Genomic DNA, 23,844 nt, shown 5'->3' on the forward strand with positions numbered 1-23,844 from the left:
TCATTATACTTCAGCCTAAAAAAGATAAAAATTCTAACAGTTTTAAGGTTATAAATATGTTAGAATTTGCTTTTCTCTCTTTTATATATATATATATATATATATATATATATATATATATATATATATATATATATATAGACACACACACACACAGATGGGGTGCGTTGTATTAAAACACAACCCACACCCCCCACCCCCACCCCCACCCCCACCCCGCTCCCCCACACATTTCTTGTAGTACTGATAGTAAAATGATTACTGTATGAATATGCATTTACCCTATAGTAATGTTGTTACTTCCCGCACATATTAGCCATTTTCTTTACACCTGCTTTGTACGGTTATACCCCGAATTTTTAGGATCTGGGAATGGGCGGCCAAGGGAGCGGCGTCGGCGTCCTCCAGCGGCAGGCAGCGGGAGAACGGCGAAATCGGCCAGCGACGGGTGGAAAGGAGTCGCCGCCGCAGCCGCCGGAGGTCAGAGCCGAGGGGAGGTGGGCGGACAACAACGAGCGACGCCTCGAGGGTATCTTTCCTCTTCTTGTTCTTCTTGTTCCTCTTCTTTTCCGGCGTGGCCCCGGCCGGAACCCCAAATGGGGGCGCGTCTCATTCTCCGTCCGCGCGTCCGCCGCGCCGGCGCCGGCGACAGGGTGTGATGCCGCGGGGGATGGGGGATGGGGATGGAGGCGGCCGCCGTGCCGGAGGAGCTGCGGCACAAACACTCTGACGGCAAGCAGTGGCGATGCTTTCCCATCTCCTGCAAACTCGTGTTCTCATTTACTCAGATCCTGTCTGGAAAGGAGGGCGGCGACGAGCAGCTGTAGCCCCTCACCCAGTTGTCGGCTCATCACAGCCCCACACGGTGGCCGGGGAGAAAGAGGATTGTGGAGGCTGATGTCCAAGAGAGAGGCATGCCTGCCTTCTGGATCCGAAGGCCCATCCTCTCCCCAGCCGATGACGCCATGCCGGCCTCCTCATTTGATTGAGGCATCCTCATCATCAGCCAAAGTGGCTTGCAGAAGGCAGCGAAGTTCAGATGGTATGCTTGGATTATCGTTAAGTTTCTGACAAACGCAACAATTTTGTGATGCTAATCTGTTTCTGCTGCCTGATGCTAGTTGGTTACGTCTGACAATATTGTCGATAAGCTTGCAGTTTCTGAAAATTTTCAATGTAGCAGAGCTATCAGTTGATTAGCCAGCAGTTTTCTGCAATTTTGAATTAGTTCAACAGAACATCACTAGATCAGTCAGCCACGCGATTAGCAGATATGGTACTAGTATCTGAAATTTTGTAGTTCATTTGAGCATTGTTGATCGGGTAACAATTTTTCTGAAATTCCCTGGTTCAGTAGAGCAGTACAAATGAATTTCCTTTTATCCTTCACTGAATCAGTTAGCCATATGATTTTGATTTTGAGATATGAATATACAGGTTTGTGATCTTTTTCGATGTACTACATACTAATTACAAGGACGTTTCCATTCTTAATTTTCTTTCATTTCTTAATACTTTATATAATGTTGAGGCTCTTATTGCTATTCTTCTTGTATCTACGTATTTGCCCAACAGTGCTTCGATCGGGTCATGGTGTGCTCCACTTCGCAGTAACATATATGTGTTCCTGAGGTATGTGAAACAATAAACTGTTTCATAATTTTTTATACTAACAAAAATAACTTAGTTCTTGCATATGTGGTGTTACTGTCATATATCTTTAATGAGTGGGGAAAAAATCAAGGTGAAAGACTGAAACAATGCCTATAATATTCCAAATTCACATTGCTTTGTATTCAGCTGTGCCTCATTATATTCTTCATGTATAGACCACTGTTATGCTAAATCTTGATGGATCTTGGACTTGATATCTGGAATAATCCTGTTATTTTCAAGTTTGTATATTTTCAATAGGTGCAATGTGGGATACTGTATTTGAGGCACGGGTTGATGGCATGTTGATGAGCCAATCCTACTGCTCCAATTGACAGCTTCAAGGGGTACATCAAGAAGAGGATTTTTATTAAAATGTGCTAATTTTTTGATGTCCTGAAAGTGACTAACAGTGATCTCTACATGCTAGGCACTTTCTATTTTATTGGCTTCTAATCTGTGTCATTTAGAGTCATACTGAATGTAAATCGAGACTTCTCGTTGAAACCACCTATTGGAGACACTGGTAAGGACACACGAGCAGGGCCATAAAGATTATTATGCGGCATGGCATAGGACTAGCAGCAGCGTCGGCAAGGAGGTGACTGAGTCTGGTGCCGGCCATATCCATCATTGTTGGTGGTGTTGTAATTTTTTATTTGTTTTTGTGCATTCTACAAATGTATCACATTGCGTGTGTGATCAGACAGCCGTTGTAATTCTAAATCCGTTCAAACATTTGTCGGATGTGCATAAATGTTTTGCTCCTGCAGTCTAAGAGTAATTTATTTACTCAAGGAAGGTGGATGAAGAAAAGCACAAAGTAATTCATTTACTGAGAGAAGACTGGACTAATATATGTTGCTATATCAAAAGTTTTTACTTCTAACTTGAGTGTAGTTTATTTAGTGATAGAACATTGGAGCAAAATTTTAATGTAAGGAGTAATCTAACAGAAGGGCTAAGAACTACCTGTGATAAGGGATGAGAATCTATTTACTAAGTAATAAATTTACTAAGATAAGGAGTGAGAACTACCTGTGAGTAATCCATTTATACTAACACAATGAAACAACTGAGAGTAAAACATTTACTGAGAAAATGACGTGGGAAGAAAAATCAGGTGTGAGATAAGGGTTGAGAACTACCCAGGAGTAACACATTTACTGAAAGATGAAAGAAGAAATAAACTGAGAGTAAATCATTTACTAATAGATGGATGTGTGAGTAATACATTTACTGAAAGAACAAATCAACTGTGAGTAAATCTTTTACTGAGAGAAGGACGTGGGAAGAGAAAATGTGCGAACTGGAGGGGAGGGAAAGGTGCGGGACGGAGAAAATGTGCGAATGGGAGGGGTGGTAAAGGTGCGGGTTGGTGGGTGGAGGGGGGGTGGGGTGGGGGTAGGGGAGGAGGGTGGGTGGGGTTTGTGAGGGGAGTAGTTTAATTATAACGCACCCTAGGTGCGGTTTAGCGCATCCCTATATATATGTGTGTGTGTGTGTGTGTTGAATTCAAGGATGGGACTTTACGAGATATAGTAGTAACAAAAGTACACGTATAATTTTTTTTCAAAATTTTTGGTAAAATTTGTTAGCTGGTGTGTACGGTATGTATATAAGAAAGCTTGTGTATATAGGATAAGTTCCGCTTACAGTTTGCTAACAACATCTTTAAACACCAACATTGTGGCATGTTCATCAGGGTGGTCACTAGTCAGGCCCTAGGTCTACTATATATATATTTTTAAAACCATTTAAACACTTTGTTATATAATTAAGACATAGTTCAGGGAAAAATCACCAGTACATCGTCAGGATGATATATAGGGTCCGTTTGGCACAGCTCCAGCTCCACCTCGACCTCTCCTGGAGCTAGAGCTCAGCCAAACAGTTTCAGTTCCACCTAAAATAGCAGCGGAGCTGGATGGAGCTCTCTCACAAAATGAACTAGAGATGTGGAGCTAGATTTAGGCAGCTCCACAACTCCACTCTAGATCCAACTCCTGTAACTAAATTTAGAAGTTGGAACTTTACCAAATAGGCTCATATATAGAACAAAAGCATAGAGCCACTCTTTGTTTCTAAACTTCCATATAGCATAAAACACATGAGTTCTTTTTTTTTAAAAAAAAAAAGAGAGCATAGAGCCATCCTTTTCAAAAGGAATGTGAACTGAACAAAACAAACCAAATGCAACTATAGATTAGGGATGCAATATAGTGTAAAGCACGTGAACAAATAGCATAGCCACTAGTAAACCTATATAGCAAGCTAAAGACAACTATAGGGAGATCTTTCTCGCCAAGACTAAGAAAAAACAAATCATATAAAAAATAGTCTTTTTCAAGATAAAATGAAGCACAACACACACTACGACTTTACAACACCCGTGAACTTTTATAGGGAAAGATGGACAAACATTTAATATTTTTTTAAAAAAATGCTAAGTTCAATCTCTATGGTGATAACACGAAAATTTTGTAAGTCGTCCACTAGCAAGCCCGAGAGGTTGCTACATGGTGGATACACAGATTATGGTTATTGTACAGAATTCTTAGCGGAGAAACTTAATACCATGATAACGATGGACGCGTGAATTTCTAAAGCCCGAGTGAATAACATGTGTAAATCACATCAAAGGCCCACGCTAGCATTGTGGCTATTTACAACTAATACCTCCTTCCAAAATAAGACCATCATTGTTTTTCCTTATTTGTCTTATTTGTTTCAAAATAGCTACATTTTCATCTTCTGCTTTATTAAATCATAATACACCTGTTTTCCACTCTATCTAGTTTCGATCTATGGCTCATCATCGGTGAGCCTTGGATCGATCGTACGCGCGTCCATGGCTCAAAAGGTCACTGTCCAAAAACGCTCGATCCATCCATGACCGTTTCCATCGTCATCATCTTCGCCATCGCTCGTCCATAAAGCGAGAACAGAAAGGACGCCCTCTTTAATAACTGCCACACAGTGCCGGTGACGTCACATCCAGTTCAGTAGCCAGCACAGCACAGGGGATGATCGCCAGATGCAGCCGCCGACCGGGCCGGCCACGCGGCGCAACCAACGGGCAGGCAGCCAGGCAAACGAACGGCGTCGCCACGCGTTATAGGCTCTCGGCCCGACCAGGCGATTGCAAGGCTGCCACGCGTTATAGGCTCTCGGCCCGACGCCGTGGGATGTAAAGGCGCCACTTGGGGTGCAAGGCGAAGCCGGTGCCCGTACGCGTGTACCGGCTGCGCCTGCACCGCACGCCGTGTGCCCGCACCGAGAAAATGGCCGCAGCCTTAGCCTTCGAAGGTGACTCGAGCTCGGACAATGGCCGTCGACGGTAAAGAAAGCTTTAGAGAGAGTAAAGTATGTCTAGGAGTTATCGCATCAGATTTGTGTCGAGTTTGAGAATAGAGAAAAAAGGGAGATGCGTATTAGACCCTATTTAGATGGGAGTTAAACTTGTCAGTCCCTATCACATCGAATAGTCCCTATCACATCGAATGTTTAGACATTAATTATAAATATTAAATGTAGATTATTAATAAAACTCATTCTATAACCCTGGACTAATTCACGAGATGAATTTAATGAGCCTAATTAATCCATGATTAGCCTATGTGATGTTACATTAGACATGCGCTAATTATAGATTAATTAGGCTTAAAAAATTTGTCACGCGAATTAGTTCTCATTTATGTAATTAGTTTTATAAGTAGTCTATGTTTAATACTCCAAATTCATCCGATATGATAGGGGTTAAAGTTTAGTCCTAGATCCAAACACCACCTTAGTCTTACATATTTATAACCAGCTAAAGTAAAAACTCTAACAAGCTTTATGAGAAAAAAAAATATTAAATCTATAGATAACTATTATATAGGTGAGCGACCAGATTTTTCTTTTAACCTATAAGCTACTAGATTATGGTTGTAGATGATGTGCTAAATTTTATAACTAGAAATCGACTATCCTATTAAATTTGCTCTTGGGAGCAGTGAAAGAATGAAGACGTCCACATGAACGCATAGTAGGTCTAATTTGGAACGAACAATTAAAAAAGAAACCACATAGATTCATTCTATTTTCATAGGAATAAAAAAATTGTTGTTCAATGATACTAGTGCATTTACCAATAATCTACTGCCAACTTCCTTTTCTTCTTTGTTCTACATATTCTCCACGGTCTCCAACGTCACCTTGAAAATTACTATACCTCTAAAAGAATAACGTTTTGACAATGCACGTGTTTTACCATTACTTTCTCAATAATATATATTTATAGAAATATAATATGAAAGAGTTGTTCATAACAAATCTACTAATTAAATACTCACATTTTAAATCCTTTTTTTCCCGACTATTAATGATTTAAGATTCAAGGTTTGGTTGCACACATTCAAAGAGTATATATTTTAGTATCCTTTTTGACAACAGAGGTAGTATATATTTTAGTTAGATATGCTCAACAAAGTCAATAAAAAAATACTATAGCATATGATGTCACCTGCACATGAACGCCCAAACCGAAAGGTGCATATACTCAAAATGCATCAGCTAAAACCACTAAATAACAGGGAATACATCAGATGCCACAGAGATCTACAAAGACGACATACCTACCCAAGTAGTGCGGTTTCATGTTTAATTCATATGCGAGGAATGAATAAGGCATGGATTTAATTCGGCCTTGCGTCAATATATTTGTCTCTCTTCTCAGCTCCCTGAATTCGACACCTTGGCGATAGCCTCCTGAGGGGGTGGGTGGTCGAACTTGCACTGCATACCAAACTTGCACACGCCAGTCTTCATGTAGAAGGCACATACCACGGCATCCTGCATATCAGCATATGCATTAGTTTAGGCATCAAAACAAATGCTATCCAGGAGGATATTCATGCATGACTACATTCCGAGAATGCATCTATGTAGCTAGATGAAAGGGTGAACAAGTGATAACACCTCTTCTTATATGATGATGAAAAAAGCAATCCAAGGAACATCATTAAGATCGTTACAATATGCAGGGTGACGGTTACGATATGCAGCTTACTATATCATCAAGATCAATGCTAACGGGAGAACATATGTAAAAATTGAAAGGACTGCAGCCCAAAAATAGTAAGATCATTGGAACGAGCGGAGTAGCCAAGGTATTACCGACAAGCTTTGAAATGTTACCTCTCTTCTTGGTAGGCCAGCAAGAGTAAGCTGCACAGACTCCTCAGCAGGCTCCCAGTTTGCAGAGGGATCGGGAGCAGAACGATCAATTGGGTGGTGAAACTTGCATCGGTCAGCAAACTTGCAAAATCCTGTCTTCATGTAGAACTGCATTAAGAAAAGAGCATAACGCTGTAGAGGCACACCCAGACTATATGCGTAAAGTAGTTGATATCAATCAGCTAGTTAATAATTCATAGCGAAGAGACTGTCATACATCACAAACAGTTGCTCCAGGCCTCTGGGGATAGGTGACTGGCCCAGGTCCAACCTGCATTTTACAAAAGAGCATATCAACTTGTGTATCTCACAGCACCTATTTCCAACTTTAATTTCCTTTGTTTACTCTTACAGGCATGTGTGCCGCATGAAAATCAAAGCCTTGCATGAAGTTTGCAGATGAATTTAGCAGCATGGATTCCGGAGTAGGGAGAATGGTTTGACCCAGTGGAAGTGGAAAATTTAAAACTGCATTGAGCACCAAATTACCATAAGAATACATGTCGAGTCATAAGATTCAATTCATGTAAGAATCATGAACACTATCAAACTTGTTTAATTTAGATGCAATAACAGATATGGCAGAAGAGTGCGGCTATCAGATTGAAGGTGTTAAGTTCAAGGCATGGACAGTTTTGAATGTTGAATACAATACAAGCTTGTTTGGTTCATATGGCAAGTTCTCTGCTTGTTTTGGCTTTAAAGGTACAGTAGAAAGGACACGGTCTTAAAAATAATGTGTCCAAAAAGAAGAAAAGAAAAAGTTAGTAAAACCTGGTTAGTATTTGTCTAATGTCTTCAGTATTCCAGTCAACCGTGCTGCAACTCATAACAAGATCTGATCATTTATTCATTTCATAATATTTACATCAGATATAAGTAGCTTTACATTGCCCCATACTTGAACTAATGAATTTTAAGAACCTTGAAGGTACCTAGAGAATGAATTCATTCCTTCTCTTATTCTTTAATGCATTGTATTCCTTCTGCCTCGCAGTATAAGAAACCATGCAGCGGCATAAGAAAAGGTTAATGGCAACAGATACCAATTTCTATTGTACTGCCACATGGACTTGGGATGAATAAGCTGAGGTTTGGTGGATAATAACAGATTAGAAGGAAGACAGGAGTCTGGATGGATCAGATAAAACAGGGAGAAATAGAAGTAGAGGTAAATAAACTTGTTTATTCCTTGCTGCCAACTAAGGGTTGTAGAGATCCTTTTTCATAGCCACATAAACAGATAAGTTCAGCCAATGCATCAGCTCACAAACTATATCTCCAACAGATAAGCCTAACAACGTATCTGAGAACTAACAAACTAATTGTTGAAAAACAGATAAAAATACTAGAACTGATAACACAACCACCACCACTCAAGCTCTTTTACAGCAGAGAAGTAGGGGGTGCAACCGAGTGGAAACTATGCCACAAGTACACCCTTGATTTCTGCAAAATATTATGAAAAAAATGATCCTAAAGAAAATGCACTAATATTATGAAAAAGAGGAGTACAAGGCTATTACATAAGTGCTCTATCCAACCAGGGCAAATTGCAAGTTAAATTATGCTATTAAATAGACGAGCAGCTAGATGATGGTTGCCACGCTCCTTCTGAGAAGTGGAAGAAGGCCAAAAGGATCTTAACTACCTCAAATTCATGTCATGATAAATTTAACTTTGTGAATATGGTTAGTTGTGACCATGAGTGACAAACCTAGACGATCAGGATGGTTGAATCGACAAGTAGAACCGAACTTGCAACTGTAGAGGGACAAAAGGAAATGTGAGATTCCAAGTATCTCCAAACTCATGCAGAAGTGCCAAAGCCAACAGAAAATAGTGTTATTCTGCTTAAGGGGATACCTGCCCATCTTCATGTAAAAAGGACAATCAACTTCACCCTGCCATGAAGGAGAAGAGAAGGTATTAAACAAAACAAGCAAAAGGTATTTCACCTAGAATCATGTAAATAGACAAAAAGATTTCACTATATACACCAGTATATTGATAAAAATTTCAGTCTTATCAATACCCCAAAAAACAGAACTTGTTGAGAGGAATTATGTACCAAAACCATGTACCAGGAATTGAGTACAAAATACAGATGTGCGGAATCTAAGCATAGAGCATCCTCAACATCGTTATCTTGCATTACATAATTCACAGGTCTTCTCAAAATGGTTTACGAATGAAACAAAGTTATCAGGCACTTGATAAGGACATACTGGTCTCATAGGCAGCCCTTTAGAGTTAAACTCTTGCGCAGCAGCAACTGGAGTTTGCATCTTCGCTGAAACTGAATCAGCTGCTGAACCAATATCCGTTTCTCCTTCAACAGTCACTGCACTTTTGGGTTCATTTTGACTTGAAGGTATTTCAATATCCTTGGGATGATTGAACTTACACATTGCACGAAATTTGCATTTGCCTGTTTTTGCATAAAACTGAGGTACAAAAGCACAACTGAAAATCGGTTTTTAAGCTTGATGCCATACAAAAAGGAAAAGAAGGTGCAGTAGCTTCTTACAGAACAAAGTGGCTCAGAAGGCCTCACTGGTAAGATAGAACTATCAGCAATTAGATGCTTCTGCAATTTCATAAAAGAGCATACAGGTTGAGACCTGAGCGGTTGAGATGATGACATGTTAGTAGTTTAGTAAGTAAATGGAAACAACTTACATCATTGGTTTTTCCAGACGCTAATGCATTAACCTTTTCCTTTGGATGATTGAACTTGCATTTCGATCCAAACTTGCATTTACCAGTCTTCATAAAAAACTGCATCATCAAGAACAACATTATGAGCATATTTGTCATATTGATTCTAAAATAGGGCTATGAACTGCTTACAGGACAATCTGGTTCCCCTTGTTGTTCTGGATAGGATTCTTCAACATTTGCAGCCTGCTAAGAAGTTTTAAGAAAGCAAACCAGAAGGGATGAATTTGGAGGATAAGAAGACACAATTACAACCACAAACATCACAATAAATATTTCGGAAACCTTAAAAACACCAAATTGCATAAGGTAATTAACCAGAGCCAGAGCATTTTATTAAAAGTGGTCTAGAAAAAATATATCTACTGAAAACTGTAGTCGTGTCTTTTTTATAACTATATACCCAACCCCCCAAAACACTCAATTCCGATGTTTATTGGCAGTTGAAGACTTGATGTACAGATGGGCATTCATCAAAAGATTAAAAGCCAACTACTATTAAACCTATGACTGTGAAGAGAAATGTTTAAAGGCAAGTGTGCAAATGTTTGCTGATTGGTCTACAAGAAAACAAGTTCCTCTAAGACACTGCAATGCCGGTACACCCTGAGTCCCACACCAGCAATACATTTGTCAGATGAGTCACAGCATGCTTCATTGCTTCAGCCAGATCAAACTATATATTCTCCATAAAAGGAAAACTAAGCAGATGTATGCAGTTGCAACTGCAAAGAAATTATATGTCATAGAGTAACCAAACAGTGCTTAACACTGACATATGCAAGAACAAGAGCCACCCCTAAGCTCAAATATATAAGCCACATGATCAACAAAGAATATCAATTCCATGTCTTTATTGTGAAATTCACACTTGGGATAGTCCTACTCACAAATCTTGGCTGGACTCCTAGTGCTGTAAGGTACCAAAAAACATGGTGTTGACACGAATTGCCAATATAGCCCTTATACAAGATCAGCGTGTTATCCAATGCTTCAAACAGCAGATGCTAAAGCAATGCAGCAACAGGAGCAGACAAATATATGCCACAAATGTTTAGTTCACACAATAATTTTTTTTGTCCAAAATATCCGGTTTCCTGTCACAACTGTTTTTCACTTAAGTACTGTCAATCCAATTAATGAAAGCTTTGATTCCTAAATTCTTTCTTCTAAGGTTCAAGAAACACACATAATTAACACCACCTGCACTCTTAGATTCTTTCTTTCCTTTTTGCTACTAGCGATGCTAACAGTAATACACTTTTGGTTTTCAAAGTAACATATACACCTTAAAAATAGTATTATAATATACATTACTATAAAATATAGACCTCTATAAATAATAACATTGACAGGTGATCACCTCTTTCCAATTTGGAATCCCACCCTCTGGAACCCATTGTGGATGGTCAAATTTGCAGGAACCTCCGAATTTACAGGTTCGGGTCATCATATAGAAGGCACAGTCCTTTTCCCCCGGTCGCTGTGGATATATAGGAAGGCTGCTTTCAAGCCTAGGGCGTTTGGTCATAGTATTTGAAGAATACAAAGCCTCAATCTGTTCAACAGTACTATGGCTTCCCATAATTGGCTGATGATAGAGAACTATAGTAGATATACAAAAGAACTTTATAAGCTACATGTATTAGACAAGAACAAAAGCAAGGATAATAGTAATAGTGAATAGGTAGTAATAATAGTAATAGTAGTATAGAGAAAAGGATCAAGGATGACAACTGATTACTGCACTAGTGCACTACATAAGAAAACAAGACAAGTCCAGTTAACCAAGGATTGAGAAACTATCATGATGGTAAAATGACAAACTGCACAAAGCTCTCACTGCTAGAAGCACACCAAGTCCAAAGGACTACCAAGTAACTTCCTCCAAGTTGGACGAGCAACAGAAGCATGTCAATGAAAACAACTAAGCTCAACCTACTCAAAGAAGATCTATCAGAAGCTTCTCCGACTGAGAAGCTAGTGAAGAAGATCAGTGGTGGAGCCAAAGCTCTAACTTTGTGGTGTCAGATGCATGAAATGTGGGACCAATTCCCATAGATTTAATAATGTTCTCTAGGCATATCCACTAATCCATACATGCTTTTGCTGTATGTTGCAAAAAACTGTAGGGGCATTTCATTTCAGTCGACCACACAACTTTAACATGGCTCCCGCAATGGAGAGGATAGGTTAGTGATCCTGAAACGCTTCCATCACACAGGAACAAAACAGTTCAACCTTACTTGCCTCAGCCTCAGCCATTTTTAATAATTTAAAACCGACCGACCACGAGACAGGCATGGGGATTGGTTAGTGCTAAATTATGCTATGATTTCCACGTAGCCATTCTCCGCTACATTCCAATTGAAATTAAATATCCAAATGGAGCGCATCTTGCGGTAAAACGAAGTAAATCGTACGTGTTGGGATATAATACAAGGTAACAGAACCCAGCCACAATTCTCTCTACCAACAAAATGAAATGATCTGCACTAAATGCTGCAAAGAATCCCCCCTCCTCCTCTTTCTTGTCAGCCTAACACCGACAACAAGCCGCCATAGCAAACGTAATCAACTCTCGAAATAACAGAACACGCTTTATCAACCAATCCGTGCACCTATACGATTCTCGAATCAGTGAGCATCATCCAAAGGGAACCACACCCGTCAACGGACACAAGGGCAGATGATGAAGGGGAGCTGGCTCTCACCTCCCATGGATCGCCTCGCACCGGCCAGCCGCGCGTCGAGGTCGGCGGCGGCCGAGGAAGGGTTGGCGAGCGGGCGGCCGCCGTAGCGGGCCGCGATGAGGTCGACCTCGTAGGACGAGTACCCCGCCGCGGCCGCGCCCTCGCCGCCCGCGGCGCCGCCGTGGCCGTGCGGGTAGAAGGGGTCCGACATCGACGCTCCCCCCGACGCCGCCGACGCGGCTAGGGTTTTCGCGGACGGTGGTTGCCGGCTTGCGCTCGCGGTGCGTGCGTGTGTGTGTGAGAGAGAGAGAGCAAGTGGATTCGCACGCCACTTCAGTGTCACGCCTAGTTGTCCGCACGCCGCTCTCTTTCATGAGATCTCTCCTCTCTTTTTTTTTTCATTCTAGGTTTGCACTTTACTTTCTTATATGATGCACATGCTTTTGGTCCTCGGTCAAACTAATTTATGGTGAGATGTAAACAATAGTACTCTAATATATTCTTTCTATCCCAAAATATAGAGCGTACCTGCCCTGGACGCGGAGACCAAGAATGCGTACATGTCTTGCTTGTCCCAACGCGCAACGCTTCGATTCACGCGCACCCTCGGCCTTCACAGCGAGTAGCCCGTCCCACGCTTTATTTTCGCGCGCGTATCCCATATCCCACGTCCTATTTTCGTGCGTTTGTGAGACTTCTCGATCGCTCATGCTTGTCCACGCGCGCGCGTTAATCCTCGGCCATGCCCGCTGACTATGAAAATTCGGAAAGCATCAACTAAAATTAGTGCCATGCATGTCAGTTTGATCGGAGATTTGGAAGGCGCCATCAACAGGCGAGATCCATCTACGCCTATTGCCGCATGTCGACGGCGTCGTCGCAGAGCACTTGGGCACGGCTGAGCTCTACTTGTACTTGCCGCCGCATGCGGACGGCGTGGATACAGAGCGAGCACGCGCGGTCGAACTCCATCTGTGCCTACTGCCGCATACATATAGTGCTTGCGACCATCGACTCGCCAACCTGCCGCCTCGCATGGTTTCGCATCTGGAACTCCTCCCGTGCAGTATGCTCTGTTAACACCATCGTCGGCCACCATGGTAAGAGCAAGATTTATTATTGAGAAGAAAGGCTCGCGCGTAGTGCTGGGAGAGAGAAGCATTTTTAACTAACCAAACTCATCAGCATATGTTGCATGTGCTGTAAACGGGAGTTGAGGAGGTAAGTCTTGAATGCTTGCATGCATATGTATTGGAACGAGCAAAACTTCAATGCTTGCATGCGTTTAAACGGCTGCCGAGGAGGTGCCGCCTTATATTGTGGGATTTGAGAAAAAATACAGGTGCGCCCTATATTTTGGGATGGAGGGAGTACTATAGTACTAGTGTCTATCTAGTTAGATGATATTCTCGAATACTGGTACATAAAAAATTTTGATCTTGTGCTCTGAGCGATGGCTAATCGATGGCAAAAAGTGGCGACATCATAAGGGTTGGAGGTAAGAAGATGAGCTCGACTCCTCATCACCAGTTTATTGTATAAAGATAGTGACAATGGGCTGAGAATGGTGTGAAGCTAAGCCAAGTTGGTACTCCAAAATCTCCAATTTTATGTTGTTTCATATCTTTCGTATTCTCGTTAAGTATGTGGGTTTAGTGGATGAAAATAAAGACAATTCTATCCTTGTTCAAATGAGCTATGTTCACAAGTTGAGTTTTATTTTGCTAATTTATTCGAGGCTTGATAGGATAAATTAATAAGACTGTAAAATGTTATTTTAATAATTATGACATGCTAAATAAATGTAAGACTTTTCATGCAAATTTTGCGTAGCATCTTATTTGCAGAATTGTTGCAATGTGGTTTTTGAATTGTGCCATGTGTTATTGGTCACACTCTGGCTATGACACATTTACAATTTTATCTTGGATCCACCACTCAATCAATATATGGCATATTTTTTCTTAAAAATTACTATGATCTAAAAAAAACTACAAGGACTATAGATTCATTTTTCTACACCAATTTAAAATAGAAACATAGCGTGACACAACATAACAAACCAATGCAATGTTTTGATGTAGCCACTTTCCAGTTTCTGGCTAAACGTTGAGATATATAACCATTCGTATCCTAGTGGCTCAAATTTTTAGCGAGGAAGCTTGATTAAGAAACTTAATTCCACAAAATATATGTAAAATTGGCCGATTAAATATGAAATTACTATACTACACTAAGAGTGTGTTATAGCTAAAACGTGACTCAAAGTAGTAAATTTTTAACTATGAGGGCAACCATCGTCAAATACCCCTATTGAGCCTGTTAGGTTTTGAGGACGATATAACTAGACTGTAAAAGTTTTGCTATGAATGCGCATAGTTAATGCACACTCAAGATACTTTTTAGTGCATCCGCTATTAAATAAACACATATTTTAATAACATTGATTTTGTAAATAATGCAAGGACAAAAAAGAATATTTGTTCCATTTTATATATTATAACGTTTTGATTTTTCTTTAAAAGTGAAACATTTTAAAATCTGTCCAAGTTTACAACATTTACAACCCTAAATTAGTTTAAGTAAATCTAATACTGAATATATTTTTGCTAACATGTTTGTTTTATATAAAAATATTAACATATTTATTCGTAAAATTAATTGTAAATTGTAATATGATAACAAGGCCCAACAAACCGTTTTCCAGGCCCATGATAGCACAGCCTACTCGCCCTGCCGCCGCCCGCTGATCCCCCGACTCCCCCCAAAACCCACGCTGCCGCCGCCGTCTCTTCCCTCCCCTCCCTTCTCCGCCGCAGCCGCCGTATCCCCCCTCTCTCTCCGGGAGCTGAAAGCGCCCGAGGAGGAGATCAGGTAGCCTGTTTATTCTCACCCCTAGTATCCCGACGCATCTTGTTTTCTTCTTCTTTTTTCGTTACATTTTGTGGTGGGTGTGGACGTTGTCGCAGGTTCTTTGGCCATGGTGGGCTGGCGGGCGGCGGGCGGCGCTCGTGTCGTTCTTCGCCGGCTCAGCGCGGCGGCGGAGGCGGCGGCGAAGCAGGACGGCCGTGTGTTCGCTGCCAGCTATAGCGGCAGCAGTGGCGGCGTGAATGCTCCGTTTGGCTTGGGTGCGTGCCCGTTTGTCTCTAGGTCTTAGCTTTTATTTAGTTTTGAACTTATACATGATCCGAATGCTCATCAGAAGTACAGACTTTAGGTGATTTATAGTTGATGTTGATAAGAATGCTGATTTTTTTAGGATAAATCGCGTTGTTTCTGTTAAACTCTAGTATTAATTTTGGATTCAGTTGTTATTACACCCTTCAGTATGTGTTTTTTATCAGTCGCACTCCGCATTGGTACTTGTAGCTTTGGTATTATCAGTTCTTTTTATAAGCTCTGATATAATTTGAAATGATATGGCGTGCTGTCAAGACTATGTATTTGGGGGGAATGGCTGAATGCATAATTTCATTTTGCTTAAAGCTCTTCTCTTTATTTCAGTAATTAGTATAGCGAGAACATTTTGGTCTTGATATTCTCGTTACGTGCTAACAATGACTGCCACCATGTAGGCCAATATGCAAACCTTTTGAGGGCACAAGCTTTTGCATCCAGGGGAGTCGTGCTGAACTTCCATCAGCTGATCCGCAATGCTGTAATGCACTCTTCCCCATGTGGCCATGCTACTTCATCTTCTTTTGCTTTTACATTTCTTATCTCTACAAGTTGATCTCCTGTTAGAACTAAATCAATCCTTTTACAATTGCCTATGTATGACACTGATTGAATTTTGAAGAGCACCTCAATAAGTAGCTGATTTTGTGTCTGTTCCATATTGGAGCCACATGTATATATGATCACATTGCGTTGCTTTGTAATGGAATATATTTTGCTTGTTCCGTGTTTGACAGAAAATTAAATTAACTGAACTTCGGTCACACTCTTATTTACATGGGTATTTGGCTCTTCTTTTTTTTTTCTGTAGGGAATATCTACCACAAGGAACCTGCTTGCTGCAGATGATGCTATGGTTCCTGTTTCTTCTCCTTTGACACCTCCACTTGGTGATGGAGAACAAACTGACAAAAAGGGAGCAGTTGTTAAGCGGCTGAAGGTCCAAGCCATCAAGAAGGATATCAAGCAGGTGAAGAACAATGAAATACTAACTATATTTCCCCCTAAAGTGATTACATATGCTGTCACCAGCAGTGAAAGTTTGAACGTGCAGTGTGTCATGCCTTTGCTGCATTAACTCTTTTATGTATCCTCTAACATGTTTAAATGAGACTTTCAATGGTTAGTGGCAAAGCACATTTAAAAGTAACATAATGAAAGCAGCAACATTTCAATGTCTGATGCCCCTTTTTTAGAAGCTGCAGGTATTGTTTAGTATATGTTTTTAGCTTCTCATTCATAACTTAATGTTATATAGTTGGTACAATTGTAGTGTTCACTGAGCTGTTTCCTAGTTATGATCCTGCTTGATTAGAGTAAGCATATGTTCATGTAGGTTATCAATATATCGAGATAGTAGTGTAGCACAGACTTTCTTTATCTTGTTTAGTGCACATATTCTTTTACTACTATCATCAATAGATGCTCATCTCTCTATTTTCCCTTTTTGGCTGTTTTAGAGCCCCAAGAAGGTGAATCTGGTAGCAAAGCTGGTTCGAGGAATGCGTGTGGAAGATGCCCTGTTGCAGTTGCAAGTGACAGTTAAAAGGGCTGCAAAAACTGTATATCAGGTTCTGTAGTTAACAAAATTTTGTCCTGCAACTGCTCCTTGTGGTAGATAGGGTCAGGTGTGACCAATATTTTTCATGATCATTCCTTTCTATCAATCACTGCAGGTGATTCATTCTGCTCGTGCCAATGCAGCTCACAATCACGGACTGGATCCTGATAAACTTATTGTGGGTAAGACCTTAAGACAACATCCATCTCCCCCTTAGTCCCTCCAATAGTCATTCGTAATGGTTTCAATCTCATTCCTTTCTTTCCACTTACCTATCATACCACAGAAGAGGCTTTTGTTGGGAAAGGACTTTACCTGAAGAGGTTGTCCTACCATGCCAAAGGGCGGTGTGGCGTCATGGTGAGACCGAGGTGCAGACTGACAGTAGTGGTTCGAGAGGCTACCGCTGAGGAAGAGGCAAAGATCGCGAAACTCAGAGTCAGCAACTATAAGAAGCTGACCAGAAAGGAGAAGCAGCTAATGCCGCACCGTCTTATCGAGGTTAGCCCGAGGTGGGCTCGCAAGAGGAAAGAGGAGGCTGGTGCTGCTGCGTAGCATGGCTTCCCATTTGCAGGATGTCTGCCTTCATTGGCCTTGAAGCGGTGAGTAGCCGCATATGCTGAAATTTACCCAAGAACAATTGTAGCTCTCTCAAGAATGAATTCAAAGGTCTCATTTGTCAGGCCTGTCTTTGTTCTGTTTGTTTCATCTGTATGAAATTTGTCTCATGAAGCATAGGAAACTGTGGCATTGCCCACGATTCTACTCAGAATGAATAATGTCACCTCTGATGTTTTGTTCGGCCTGCCTATTTTTATAGTTGTCTTCGCTGAAGATCCGTATTCAAAGTTAAACTATTGTTATAATCACAAGTCAGATTTGTTAATTCCGTTGATCTCGGTTCATGGAATATGGTGTGCCAGTTTCGGGCTCCTTTGGAAAAGAGGAATTTTCGCGGGAAATTTTGATGAAACAACTAATTCCTATAAAATTCCTTCATTCCAAGAAAGCCGTTGACCAATTTACATGACATCAAACTACAACAGTTACCGGAAAAGATTCAGTTGAATTTCAGTCCATCGAATCAATTTCACTAGTACGATGACTGACTTTGTTCAAGCAAACGGTCACTTTTGATCCACTGAATTGAATACAAAATTTCCTACACAAATATATAAGAGAAAACCCAAGAAATGTCATTGACAAACGTCAAAGTCCTACAAATGTCATCGAATGAGTGCGAGTTTCATGAAATGATATCGTATAAACGACCTTGTCCCAGAACTATCATCGCCGTTAGGGTCATTTCCATCTTGCATCGTTAAATGCATTGTTTATCCTATAACACTTAATGAATGGATGCTAACAAAATCATGCTAACAGAACCCTAACGGTGATGGTATTTTTGGAACAAATTCACTTATACAATGACATTTTATGAAACTTGTACTTAAATTTCTTAGAATTGTGCGCTTGTCAATAGCATTTCTTGAATTTTCTCAATCTGTAAACGCAAGGCTACAATATTTGGGCCGCAAAATAGACTCCAGGCCTCCAACGCGGGCCCGCCTCCTCCCAGGCCTCAAAATTCGCTCAACTCGCAATAAAATTTGCCAAAATTTGGCAAAACCCGGAAGAGTCGCGGTGCCTAAACCCTAGTACCAAACCAGAGGTCGATCCGGTTCCCAGCCATGGCCACCGCCGCCGTATTCTCCGCCTCGGCCCGCCGCCTCCTCTCCACCGTCGCCGGCGGCGCCGGGGCCGGATCCGCCGCCGAGCTCCCCGTCTCGATTGGCCACCTCCGCAGCCTCGCCCGCGCGGGCCGCCTCGCCGACATCGACGCCGCCCTCGCGCCGCACCTGGCGTCCCACTCCGTCGCGGCGGTCTCCGCCCTCTCCTCGGTGGGCCTCCCCGACCGCGCCTCCGCACTCCTCGCCACCATCCGGAACCCAACCGCCGCGCACCTCAACGCGCTCCTGGCCCCGCTCCTCCGCCGCCACCGCCTCGTGGGCCTCGTCCCCACCCTCCTTGCGGCGCACCCCTCCGTCCCGCGCGACGACGCCACGGAGGGCATCCACGCCAAGGCCCTCTGCATCGCCACCGGCGCCGACTCCGCGCTCCACCTCCTCCAGCGGGAGTCGCCGCCGCCGTCCCTCCAGCTCTTCACCAGCGTCATCGACTCCTACTACAAGCAGCGCAAGCCCCACCGCGCCGAGCAGCTGTGGCGCGAGATGGTCGAGGACCACGGCATCGTCCCCGACGCCGCCGCCCACAACGTCAGGATCACCTACAAGGCCGCCACCGGCACGGTGGAGGAGGTCAAGGAGCTGATCCGCGCCATGCGCGAGGACGCCGGCCTCCAGCCGGACATCGTCTCCCACAACGGGCTGATGCGCGCGATGGCGCGGCACGGGAGGGTGGACGAGATGATGGAGGTGTACAAGAGGCTGGAGAAGGGTAGCGCCTCCGCCGCGGCGGAGGGCAAGTCGGCGCCGGACTGCGCGACGTACACCTGCGTGGTGGCCGCGCTGTGCAAGGCGGGGCGGTGGTCGGAGGCGGACGACGTGTTCTACGAGGCGGTGAAGCGGAGGAAGCTGGCCGACCTCGGGACAGCGCGCGTTCTGGTGCGAGGCCTCAAGGAGGCCGGCAAGGGGCGGGCGGCGAGGCGGGTGGTGATCGGGCTGCGCAAGAAGTTCCCCGACCGCTTCGACGGCCCGTGGAAGGATCTCGAGGAGTTGGCCGGGATCGCCGGCGAGGATGAGGAGGGCGATGTCGAAGGGGAGGACGACGAGCAGCCGCCGGCGACGACGACGACCACTGCCGCGTGAGCTCTCGCAGTAATTTGGTCGTGTTCGTGGTTTTAGCAAATTTGCATTCGTGGTAATACGAAGACCATATAATGGTTTCGGATTTTAGGGCTGGATCAATAAGAAGCAGATTCTGAGGATGCGAGAATCACTCAAATTTTGTCAAACTAGCTTCTTGAATCACACCATAAAACTTCTTTAATGTGATGTCTCGTTGTAATGATTGATCTTGTTTCTACATCTGATGGCTTTGTTTTGTTTCCACTAATTTCACTCACAAATACTTTTGGATGCTGCTGGCTATTTGGTAATTGCCAATTTGATCAAATCATGCAGAAAAAGCTACTCCATCCGCACTAAAATATACTTGACCGGATTAGATAGGCTCCCTGTCCACGCTCTAAAATGTACAATCGATTTACGACCGGATTAGATAGGCTCGTTGTCCAGACTATTGTTACTGTCAAATTCGATAGTACTAGGATTCTAGATTACTGTCAAATTCGATACTAGATTGTCATTTACGGCTGGGTTGGAGTGAGTATTAGTTCGTTCTTAGGTTAAACACATCTCCCATCCTCGAACTTGGCACGGTAAGTTTAGTTTTGTGCCTACATTAGAGAGGAAGATGGCAAAAGCTTACGCAATCGACGCATAATTACAAGTTGTTGACGATGTGAGTGATAATGAGTTTTCTATTAGAGGAAATGCGCCATGTTTCTCACCTTTAAGCGCATGTTAGGATATCTTGCTTTTTAGCATAAGCTGCACATTGTTTTCCGGAAAAAGTACACCGAAGGTCCCTCAACTTGTCATCGAGTTACAAAATCGTCCTCGAACCACAGTTAAAACTGGATACAACACATCTCTCAACTTATAAAACTAGTGCAAAGTAGATCCCTCGGTGGTTTTGACTCCGATTTTATCCGATGTGGCAGCTGACTCAGCGTGGGTCCCACGTGCCAGCCTCCTCTTCACCCCTCTCCACCTCTCTCCCTCTCTCCTCTTCTTTTCTCACCAGCAGAACAGCGACAGCCGGCGGGTGGGGAGGTCCGGGAGGAGGCCGGTGGGGGAGGCGGGAGTCCGGCGGCGGCGGGCCCGCGCGGATGGATTTGGGCGGCTGCATCGGCTTCGCGGGGGGCAGCCTTCATCGCCCTCTTGGCGCGGGCGGGGCGAGGGGGGAACTGCGCGCCTTCTTCTCCCACTTGGCCGACGCCGCCGCCGCCGACGACGCGGCTTCTTAGCGGCGGCGGAGGGGCGCGGGGTCCTCTTCCTCTTGGCGCCGACGACGCCCTTGGCGGCCGGGCTGCGGGCAGCGAAGCAGAGACGGGCGAGCGCGGCGGACGAGTTCGCCGTTCAGTGAGGGAGGCTGCCGAGGAGAAGAAGGCGACGGCGGCCAGGTCCAAAGCCAAGACGGCCGCCAAGGCCAAAGCTGAGCAAAGCTCCGGCCGCGACCGCGAGCAAGATGACCATGGAGCCAAGCCGCTCGCGCCTCCCTCTCCTCCACCACTTCTCGCTGCTCGCCTCGCTGTGTTCCGCGCGGTGGCGAGACGACAGCCGCGGCTTCCTCTGGTACCCCGCCCCGCGCCCCCCTCGGCGTGGCCCGCTTGCTATCGTAGTCTACGCTCATGACGAGACGGCCATGTCGCTGGAGCAGGAGGTAGAGCTAGCAACTTATATGTTTAGTGATGCTGCTTGGAGTTTCCAACTTTCCTGAATTGATGTTGTTATGGTCTGGTTGCAGGATTGGGAGATCGATGGCATAGACAGATCGGGTTTGGATGCTCAGGTTGCTGAGGGTGCTCCTAGCCTGCTGTATTTGTTGTCTTGTGCTATGTTCAGCATACAGTGCTAATCTAGTGCAAATCGCCTCGCCGCGGACGCTCCGCCCTGTGCTGGTGCTCACGCCGGTCACCGCTGACGAGGTGCGCGCCTACGTCGTCTGCTGCCGCGACCACGGCCTCACCGTCCGCGCGCGCAGCGGCGGGCACGACTACGAGGGCCTCTCGTACTGCTCGCTCCGGCCGTCCGGCAACGGCGAGGGGGCAGCACGTTTCGCCGTCGTCGACGTCGCCGCGCTCCAGGCGGTGCGGGTGGACGCGGCGAGGGGAGTGCCGCGCACCAAGGCGGGGGCCACGCGCGCCGTCTGCCGCATCGGCGCCGCTGGACTCCCGCCTCCCCCACCGGTCTCCTCCGGAAACAGATCTTAAGAGGGATGTACTTCGCTTCATCAGCGTCCATTCCGAATCCTACGGCGACGGCGCGATTTCCTTTTTCGTCGTCCTTCGGCCCAGTAGCTGTCCAGCGTTCGGCCCAGTTGTCAGTTGCGGAGGCCGAAGGGGAAAAACAGAGCAGCGAAAATGAACTAGAAAATGAAACAGAGCAGGGAAAATGAAACGCCAGCGACCGCCTCCTGCGCCGACCACCTCTCGGCGCCGCTCGTCGCCTCCTGTCCACCGGCGCTGGCGCGAGTGGAGTAGGTACCCTCAGCCGCGACGCTCTCGCCTACCCTCAGCCCCGCGTCCTCCCCGTGCGGGAACTCTGCTGCCCCTCCATGGATGTCGAGGTCTGCCGTCTCCGTCGACGACGTCGGCCTCAACGCCTCCTGGTTCGAGGCCACCACCATGGGCCACTGCCGCGCCACCGTGGGAGGGAGGGCTGCTGCTGCTGCCAAGCTCACACCACCGCAGGAGGAAGGGCGGCCACCACCACCATGGGCATCTGTAGGAGTGCGACGGCAAAGCCACTGTAGCAGCTTGAGAAGCCAAGAGTGAGATTGAGAAATGATATGAATTGATGTTGTAAATTGATTTGAATTCATAATGTGGCTCAAAACTGATTGAGAAATTATATGAATTGATATTGGATGTGTTTGTCAATTTGGTATGGCAAAAGAGATTGATTCATTATAGCAGAAGAATCAAGAATGTCACTTGTGTTGCTGTTGCTGCATTGAACATATGTGATGGCTGAGTTTTTATACATATACAGATTTGGTTCCAGAATGTTTGCTTGCAAAATGGCAAAAGAAGGCTAAACCTGACTGTTGTGCTGTCAATTTGTGAGCAGATCTGAACATGCTTATAAACTAACTTCTCCAGGGCAGACTTTTTTGCTTGCTTGCAAAATGCCAAAAAAAAGAAGAGCACAACTGAACATGCATACAAACTAACTTGTCCAGGACAGACTTGTTTTCTTGCTTGCAAAATGACTAAAAAACATAAGTACTTCACCAGGACACAAGCTCTTCAGTAAAACCATCATCTGTGATTGGTCACTGTAAAAAAAACAAAAATAAGTAAGATTTTTCTAAACATTATCTCCTCTAGATTTGTAAACTAACTTACTGTCAACAGTTGAGTGAAGCTATCAATGGCCTCGTAATCTTCAGGCTCCTTCCATTTATCCATAGGAGCACTATCATCTGCAAGTTGTTCTTCTGCATCACCTACCTCTTCCCTAACCTTTTGTATCTTGCAGACATAGAAAATTTGAGGGTTTAGAGAAATAATGGACAGAATGATAACACTGGAAACATAATTGTTCTTCAGCAACATACCACTGATTTTTTTTGTTTTGTTTTTTCATTTTTTCCTCTCTTTTCCTAGTCTTCTGGTTTTTATCGAGCCAACCTCTTGTTCGTTTTGAACTTCTTGTTTTGACCTCCTTTTTCTTTAGACGTGCATTACTCAACAAGTCATTTGGTGGACTAACATCTGTCTGAACTGTACATGGATCCTCAGAAATGCTTGTACATGCACTGATTTTGTCTTCAATTTGCTTACCAAGGATGTCAAGTGCACTGTCTACTAACATGGTGCACTCTAGAAAGTTGGCTGCTCGATGTGCTAAATTGAGAAATTTGTGGGACATAAACCTGTAGCGAAGCATAGCATCCATGTTTGGATTTACGATTATATTTCTCCCCAAATTGTCTTGTATAGTTCCACACCTTGCTTCTCGTGTCCATCGCTTCAGCACGTAGTGTGGTGGTAATGACTTGATATTCATC

At 44.1% G+C, this 23,844-nt stretch overlaps 5 protein-coding genes across 7 annotated transcripts; 4 read left to right on the forward strand and 1 right to left on the reverse strand.

Annotated features, from left to right (window-relative positions):
- Nucleotides 1-312: 312 nt before the first annotated feature.
- LOC127759912 (uncharacterized) lies at nucleotides 313-2,464 on the forward strand. Of its 2 annotated transcripts, XR_008015026.1 has the most exons (3): nucleotides 313-1,042; nucleotides 1,576-1,632; nucleotides 1,897-2,464. XR_008015026.1 is itself a non-coding variant. In XM_052284126.1 (2 exons), exons 1-2 carry the CDS (start codon nucleotides 373-375, stop codon nucleotides 1,629-1,631), a joined length of 726 nt encoding a protein of 241 aa, XP_052140086.1. In that variant the 5' UTR covers nucleotides 313-372; the 3' UTR covers nucleotides 1,632-2,464. The 2 variants fall into 2 exon arrangements, 1 of the variants encoding a protein (XP_052140086.1); XM_052284126.1 differs by having other exon boundaries at nucleotides 1,576-2,464.
- A 3,634-nt stretch (nucleotides 2,465-6,098) lies between these two features.
- On the reverse strand, nucleotides 6,099-12,593 carry LOC127786142 (zinc finger CCCH domain-containing protein 8). Of its 2 annotated transcripts, none has more exons than XM_052313483.1 (12): nucleotides 12,309-12,593; nucleotides 10,958-11,199; nucleotides 9,727-9,780; nucleotides 9,556-9,654; nucleotides 9,404-9,463; nucleotides 9,102-9,320; nucleotides 8,740-8,777; nucleotides 8,591-8,637; nucleotides 7,226-7,341; nucleotides 7,091-7,144; nucleotides 6,835-6,981; nucleotides 6,099-6,489 (listed from the first exon to the last, which is right to left on the reverse strand). In XM_052313483.1, exons 1-12 carry the CDS (start codon nucleotides 12,496-12,498, stop codon nucleotides 6,370-6,372), a joined length of 1,386 nt encoding a protein of 461 aa, XP_052169443.1. In that variant the 5' UTR covers nucleotides 12,499-12,593; the 3' UTR covers nucleotides 6,099-6,369. The 2 variants fall into 2 exon arrangements, with proteins under 2 accessions (XP_052169443.1, XP_052169436.1); XM_052313476.1 differs by having other exon boundaries at nucleotides 9,727-9,783.
- Nucleotides 12,594-15,008: 2,415 nt separating this feature from the next.
- On the forward strand, nucleotides 15,009-17,855 carry LOC127763779 (uncharacterized). The gene is made up of 7 exons (XM_052288578.1): nucleotides 15,009-15,161; nucleotides 15,257-15,415; nucleotides 15,863-15,945; nucleotides 16,276-16,434; nucleotides 16,925-17,035; nucleotides 17,141-17,207; nucleotides 17,312-17,855. The coding sequence occupies exons 2-7, from the start codon at nucleotides 15,268-15,270 to the stop codon at nucleotides 17,578-17,580; spliced, it is 837 nt and encodes a 278-aa protein (XP_052144538.1). The 5' UTR covers nucleotides 15,009-15,161; nucleotides 15,257-15,267; the 3' UTR covers nucleotides 17,581-17,855.
- An 801-nt stretch (nucleotides 17,856-18,656) lies between these two features.
- On the forward strand, nucleotides 18,657-20,034 carry LOC127760553 (pentatricopeptide repeat-containing protein At4g36680, mitochondrial-like). The gene has a single exon (XM_052284833.1). The coding sequence runs from the start codon at nucleotides 18,717-18,719 to the stop codon at nucleotides 19,851-19,853; it is 1,137 nt and encodes a 378-aa protein (XP_052140793.1). The 5' UTR covers nucleotides 18,657-18,716; the 3' UTR covers nucleotides 19,854-20,034.
- An 847-nt stretch (nucleotides 20,035-20,881) lies between these two features.
- LOC127760554 (berberine bridge enzyme-like Cyn d 4) lies at nucleotides 20,882-22,792 on the forward strand. Its single transcript, XM_052284834.1, has 2 exons — nucleotides 20,882-21,492; nucleotides 21,577-22,792. Exon 2 carries the CDS (start codon nucleotides 21,614-21,616, stop codon nucleotides 22,040-22,042), a length of 429 nt encoding a protein of 142 aa, XP_052140794.1. The 5' UTR covers nucleotides 20,882-21,492; nucleotides 21,577-21,613; the 3' UTR covers nucleotides 22,043-22,792.
- The last annotated feature ends 1,052 nt before the right edge of the window (nucleotides 22,793-23,844 follow it).

The sequence above is a fragment of the Oryza glaberrima genome, chromosome 1, assembly GCF_000147395.1.
Source record: "Oryza glaberrima chromosome 1, OglaRS2, whole genome shotgun sequence".
Classification (NCBI taxonomy): domain Eukaryota; kingdom Viridiplantae; phylum Streptophyta; class Magnoliopsida; order Poales; family Poaceae; genus Oryza; species Oryza glaberrima.